Source organism: Salvelinus fontinalis, chromosome 25, assembly GCF_029448725.1.
Source record: "Salvelinus fontinalis isolate EN_2023a chromosome 25, ASM2944872v1, whole genome shotgun sequence".
Classification (NCBI taxonomy): domain Eukaryota; kingdom Metazoa; phylum Chordata; class Actinopteri; order Salmoniformes; family Salmonidae; genus Salvelinus; species Salvelinus fontinalis.
Genome location: NC_074689.1, coordinates 37,237,473 through 37,244,984, shown reverse-complemented (window position 1 = coordinate 37,244,984; position 7,512 = coordinate 37,237,473). Strand labels below are relative to the sequence as shown.

General features: G+C 41.1%; 1 protein-coding gene across 1 annotated transcript in view; it reads right to left on the bottom strand.

Moving 5' to 3' along the window:
• Window positions 1-2,646: 2,646 nt before the first annotated feature.
• The window catches only part of LOC129823252 (nuclear receptor coactivator 2-like), a gene marked incomplete in the record, with an annotated part of 177,467 nt that continues 172,601 nt past the window's right edge, over window positions 2,647-7,512 (bottom strand). Inside the window, 1 exon segment of the mRNA XM_055882158.1 lies at window positions 2,647-3,566. Coding sequence (XP_055738133.1) covers window positions 3,555-3,566 — 12 coding nt within the window.

The following is a 7,512-nucleotide window of genomic DNA, read 5'->3' as shown; positions in this document are numbered from 1 at the left end:
GCAGCCCAACACTTTTACAGCCTCTTCTGATCTGAGGTCAGCCATGACAATACATCTGGGTCGCAGCTTTTACAGCCTCTTCTGATCTGAGGTCAGCCATGAAAATACATTCAATTTATCTCAGACCCTCATCAAATACATGTATTATGCTGTACACACACACACACACACACACACACACACACACACACACACACACACACACACACACACACACACACACACACACACACACACACACACACACACACACAGCGAGATGGCGCTACATGTTTCTCTGAGGGTGATGGACTATCACGCTGTCTGGGCTGCTAATAGGCTCTTTATCCGAGGCAGATTTGACAGTTTGGGGGCCTGTTTTCATTTGAAACTGACAAAACATAAGTTAAGTCCGCCTCTGTCCTTCATTTTGTAATGAAAGGCTGGTAGAATTCATAACCCAATTTGACAAGGTGTGGGATATTAGGCTTGTCCTCCATAGTAATGTCTAGCTTAACATCGTCAGAAATAGCAACATTGCTAGCGTGAGCGCCCGCCTGTTTGTGCCGTCATGCCAACTCCTTGTCACTAATTGTCATGACAACATTGAGTTGACATTGGCAGCAACGGAGTAAGCAAGAACACAAATATACGGGACCAGGCTACAGCACGTCAGGATTGGAGGATGTCGTTTTTGAGATCGGAATGTGACTTTGATGCAACAATGGAGCTAAAGCCACTATACCAGTTAAAGGGACGAGGGAATATGATGTCACCATCCCCCATTACAGGGACGAGGGAATATGATGTCACCATCCCCCATTACAGGGACGAGGGAATATGATGTCACCATCCCCCATTACAGGGACGAGGGAATATGATGTCACCATCCCCCATTACAGGGACGAGGGAATATGATGTCACCATCCCCCATTACAGGGACGAGGGAATATGATGTCACCATCCCCCATTACAGGGACGAGGGAATATGATGTCATTATACCCATTACAGGGACGAGGGAATATGACGTCATTATACCCATTACAGGGGCGAAGGAATATGACATCATTATACCCGTGACAGGGGCGAGGGAATATGACATCATTATACCCGTGACAGGGGCGAGGGAATATGACATCATTATAACCATTACAGGGGCGAGGGAACATGATGTCACCATCCCCCATTACAGGGACAAGGGAATATGATGTCATTATACCCATTACAGGGACGAGGGAATATGACGTCATTATACCCGTTACAGGGGCGAGGGAATATGATGTCATTATACCCATTACAGGGACGAGGGAATATGACGTCATTATACCCGTTACAGGGGCGAGGGAATATGGCATCATTATACCCATTACAGGGGCGAGGGTATATGACATCATTATACCCGTTACAGGGGCGAGGGAATATGATGTCATTGTAATGGATCTGTTTAAATGTGGTTTTACTGCCTGAGGTCAAAGTTCAAACAATATGGCTAATTCACTGTCTGTCTGTCAGGGCAGGGCGGCAGAGCTCCTGATACACTACTTTAACATGCATTCTTCCTTTCCCTTCCATGAATGTATCTCAGCTCCTAGCGCCGTGCTCCTAGCACTCCAGCCATCTGAACCACATAGTTGATTCCGTGGACTCCATCCAGTATTACCTATATAGTGCACTACTTTTGACCAGATCCCTATTGGCCCCAGACAAAAAAATAGTGCACTATAAAGGGCATAGGGTGCCATTTAGGACACAGGACCATTACATGTGTGTCACCTATCCAGTCACGACATACCAAGTGACTACTTAAAGGAAGGAAGGAAAGAAGAATTGGATGAGGGCCCAATAGGTCTCTGCTCTATCCTCTACTAGAAACGTGTGGTCAGAGAGGGAATGGCTGCATCCCATAAGGCACAGAGGATCCAGAGGGAGTGGTCAACATACCAGTTACTGATGGGGCGTGGGAATATGATGCCATAGGGCTCTGGCCAAAAGAAGTGCACTATGTAGGGAATAGTGTGCCATTTTTTATCATGTATCCTATCTGTTAATATGAGGGTTAATATCCAGGGTTCAGCACCACACTCCCTTCCTGCCATCTCTAAACCCATGACAGCTCTGCTGCATAATCTGAGAGGAACGTTTAATCTGGATTAGAGTTTTTCAATACAAATCAGTAAAAAAAAAATGTTTTTTTTAATACTGAGTCTGACGGACCACGGAGCATAACACGTTCAGGAAAAAAAACTGTACAAAAAAACCTACCAAAACAAACAAAAAAAAAATGACAAAAAGAGAGGAACAAAAAGAAATATATAGATTCTTAGAACTCGTTATTGCTTGTTTACTTACATCACACTGACGGACCAGAGCGGTTTGTAGCTAGCAGCTCGTATGAAGCACCAAGACTCCAATCAACATAGAAAGCACACTTATTCCGTTCTACAGTTTTGTTGAGTTATATAACTGTATGGCTGTGTTGAGTTATATAACTGTATGGCTGTGTTGAGTTTTGTCCCGTCTTTCTATCGCGGTGCTAGCTATACGCTCAAGGCTGAGAAGCAAGCGATAATCTGTACACTGTATATACAGCCTGCCATTGGCCTACACCTACACCCCCCCCCCCCCCCCCCACTAGAGCCTGGACAAAGATAAACCCCCCCCCCCCCCCTCCTGTACCATACCAAAGACTGCTGATAAAGTCTGGCTCTCCTCTTCTCAAACAAACACACAAAACACACCACTCTTCTCTTGTAGCAGATGGCAGTCCAGAGCAGACAGGGAGAAAACACACAATAAATAGGAAATGGAACTCTGTTGTTAACTTGTATGTACAATCTGTCTGTATTTGGCTTCTTGAACCGCATGATATAATTTCAATAACTTCTGATGAAATTACCGGACCAGAAGTTAAATCCATAATATTTCAAATTGATAGAACATATTGACAGAAAGTTCATTTTTACTTTTACCACATGTTGTTTGCTACGATAATAAATCTAAAATAATTTAAAAATCTATACAGAAAAATACAACTTATTTTAATACACTATAAAACATTTTGACTAAATTTGTCTAATTGTAATACAAAGCGTTATTTTAAAATCAAACCATTAATCTACTTCTATCCAAGACTGGTTTTCAAACCATTTCTCGTCAGCCTCATCATCATTACGAAAACAAAAACAAAAACTACAAAAAGGCAAAAACGGCTGAAAGTAGTTAGCTGTTCCGCTCCCTCCCTCCGCTGGGTGAGCCTCCCAGTAGGGGTAGATACGAGGCACAGTTTATGCCAGGTGGAGGAGGTTGGAGATCGGGTTGGGCTGGGTAGAGCTGGGTCAGGACACTGCCAGGTGGAGGAGGTTGGAGATCGGGTTGGGCTGGGTAGAACTGGGTCAGGACGCTGCCAGGTGGAGGAGGTTGGAGATCGGGTTGGGCTGGGTAGAGCTGGGTCAGAACACTGCCAGGTCCATTCAAAGAGCCGTTGGTTGATTGGTTGGTTGAAGATGAACCAGCGAGCTCATTGGATCCTGGGTATTAGCATCAAGGTGCTGGTTGGCTGAACACTCCACCAGGGTTAGCAGTATTTCTGTAAACATATGAAGACAAAGAGAGTGGTTTCACATACACTTATTACACACATTTCACATACACACATTTCACATACACTTACTACACACATTTCACATACACTTATTACACACATTTCACATACACTTATTACACACATTTCACATACACTTATTACATACACTTAATTACACATATTTCCCATACACTTATTACACACATTTCACATACACTTATTACATACATTTCACATACACTTATACATTTCCCATACATTTATACATACATTTCACATACACTTATACATTTCCCATACACTTATTACATACATTTCCCATACACTTATTACATACATTTCACATACACTCATTACATACATTTCACGTACACTTATTATACATTTCCCATACACTTATTAAATTTCCCATACATTTCCCATACACTTATACATACATTTCACATACACTTATACATTTCCCATACACTTATACATTTCCCATACACTTATTACATACATTTCACATACACTTATTACATACATTTCACATACACTTATTACATACATTTCACATACACTTATTACATACATTTCACATACACTTATTACATACATTTCACATACACTTATTACATACATTTCACATACACTCATTACATACATTTTACATACACTTATTATACATTTCACATACACTTATTACATACATTTCACATACACTCATTACATACATTTCACATACACTTATTATACATTTCACATACACTCATTACATACATTTCACATACACTCATTACATACATTTCACATACACTTATTACATACATTTCACATACACTTATTACATACTTTTTACATGCCCATCCAATTCACACACACTCAGATAGATTGATACAATTGTTATTTCACGATAAAAACTCACCTCTCCACACAGTTGACCAAGTGGAGATGAGCAGAGTATCAACCCTCAACATAATCACCTCTATACTCACACTAATGGTCGACGGCTTTGAATAATTAACATCATTTAAGTGCCAGTGTAATTTTCGATAGCGTGGCGTTGGAATAAATCAAGTGAATTTAAACGTAACAGCCTGAAGTGCTCACAGACAATCAAACTGTCTGCTGCTGCTTGGTTAAATATTCATACTAGGTTAATAGACTTAAAAGCAACAGAAGAGGCCAACAACATTATATTCTGACTCTTTATACTGACCATGAGCCAGACCCCCCCCCCCCCCCCCCAAATTGGGCCGTCGCGGTCTCTTGGGGTGACGATGTCTCATTGTAATTGTTTTTAAGGTCAACGTCCCTAAAGTTGGAAAATGTGTGATAGCAGTGCAGCAAATGCATTTGTCACCCTATGACAAACAATGTCAGTATTCAACAAGTCACTACTCACTTATACCCTTTAAAGGGATACTTTGGGATTTTGTCAAATATACACCCTTTATCTACTTGCCCAGAGTCAGACGAACTGCTGGATACCATTTTTATGTCTCTGTGTCCAGTATGAAGGAAGTTAGAGGTAGTTTCGCAAGCCAATGCTAACTAGCATTGCGCTAACACTAGTTAGCAATTGTGCTAGCGCTAGTTAGCATTTTTTTTTCAAACTGCATGCAGAGACAAAAATGACAAAAATGGTATCCCACGATTTCATCTGACTCTGGGGAAGTAGATAAAAGGGCCTCATTGCCAAAATCCAGAAGTATCCCTTTACTTGTATATCATTGGAAAGCTTAGATTCTCACATCTATCGATCAGACATTTTCAGAATGTTTAGATCAACCGAACTTTGGCCTTTGACCTCTAGGGTATATTTAATTAATTTATTTATTTTTTATTTCACCTTTATTTAACCAGGTAGGCCAGTTGAGAACAAGTCCTCATTTACAACTGCGACCCTGGCCAAGATAAAGCAAAGCAGTTCGACAAAAACAACAACACAGAGTTACACATGGAATAAACAAACATACAGTCAATAATACAACAGAAAAATATGCATACAGTGTGTGCAAATGAAGTAAGGAGGTAAGGCAATAAATAGGCCAATAGTGGCGAAGTAATTACAATTTAGCAGTTAACACTGGTGTGATAGATGTGCAGATGAGGATGTGCAAGTAGAAATACTGGTGTGGGGGGTATTGTGATGTCATTATGGGGTATTGTGATGTCATTATGGGGTATTGTGATGTCATTATAGTGATACTGGTGTGTAAAAGAGCAGAAAAACAAAAACAAATATGGGGATGAGGTAGGTAGTTGGTTGGATGGACTATTTACAGATGGGCTGTGTAAAGGTGCAGTGATCTGTGAGCTGCTCAGACAGCTGACGCTTAAAGTTAGTGAGGGAAATATAAGTCTCCAGCTTCAGCGATTTTTGCAATTCGTTCCAGTCACTGGCAGCAGAGAACTGGAAGGAAAGGCGGTTTTGGTTGGTTTTGGGGAGGACCAGTGAGAAATACCTCCTGGAGCGTGTACTACGGGTGGGTGTTGCTATGGTGACCAGTGACCAGTGAGCTGAGATAAGGCGGGGCTTTATCTAGCAAATACTTATAGATGTCCTGGAGTCAGTGGGTTTGGTGACGAATATGTAGCGAGGACCAGCCAACAAGAGCATACAGGACGCAGTGGTGGGTAGTGTGTGGGGCTTTGGTGACAAAACAGATGGCAAGTTAGAACCGTCCAGAGTAGTGATGCTAGACGGGCGGACGGGTGCGGGCAGCGATCGGTTGAAGAGCATGCATTTCGTTTTACTTGCATTTAAGAGCAGTTGGAGGCCACGGAAGGAGTGTTGTATGGCGCTGAAGCTTGTCTGGAGGTTAGTTAACACAGTGTCCAAAGAAGGGCCAGAAGTATACAGAATGGTGTCGTCTGCGTAGATGTGGATCAGTGAATCACCAGCAGCAAGAGCGACATCATTGATGTATACAGAGAAAAGAGTCGGCCCGAGAATTTAACCCTGTGGCACCCCCATAGAGACTGCCAGAGGTCCGGACAACAGGCCCTCCGATTTGACAAACTGAACTCCATCTGAGAGGTAGATAGTGAACCAGGCGAGGCAGTCATTAGAGAAACCAAGGCTGTTGAGTCAGAATAACCTGTATTAAATGTCTTTTAAAAGGGTAACCCTGATACATTTTAAACTTTGTTTGACAAGTGGTTCTGAAAGGCCATGAAATGACCTTTCAAATTGTATATAATATAACAAACTTTAAAAGCACCAGCAACCATTAATTTAAAAAACAAATCGCCCATATTGTGCCTTTGACCGAATGTTAAAAGCTTAGTGATGTAATTCCATGTCATTGGACAGCTATGTTTTAGGATTGTTTTTGGAATGGGTGAATTCTGGGATCTCTACAAATCTTTGTAAAAACCTTGTTCCAGCTGTGTGTGTGTGAATTGTGGTGCTTTCATCACCAACGTTAAAATGCATAAACACAACTGTCCCATTACATGGAATTATATGTCTAAGCTTCCAACATTGTAATTTTAATGGCACTATTTGTACATTTATTTTATTTTATTTTTTTAAACAGAAGTTATAGCTGGTGTTTTCAAATTAAATTATATATGCATTTTGAAAAGGTCATTTTATGACCTTACAAAACCACTTGGAAAACACAATTTTTAAAGATAATGTATACAAGTAATTCTGATATATGCCCTAGAGGTCAAAGGTCAAAGTTCTGTTGAACTGAACATTCCCAAAACGTGTCTGATGGATAGCTGATGAATTTAAGCTTTCCAATGACACATGATTAAAGGGTATAAACGTCAGTGACAATAACCCTCTGACGGACCTGCCCTTTAAAAACACAGGGTACGTCCCAAATGCCACCTAAAAGTAGCGTACTATATAGAGAATAGGTCGCCAATTTGGGATGCAGACCCATTTGTGTACTACTCAGTCTGGCCACTACTAAGTGCACACGACTACTAATGACATCATCGTTGTCGTCTC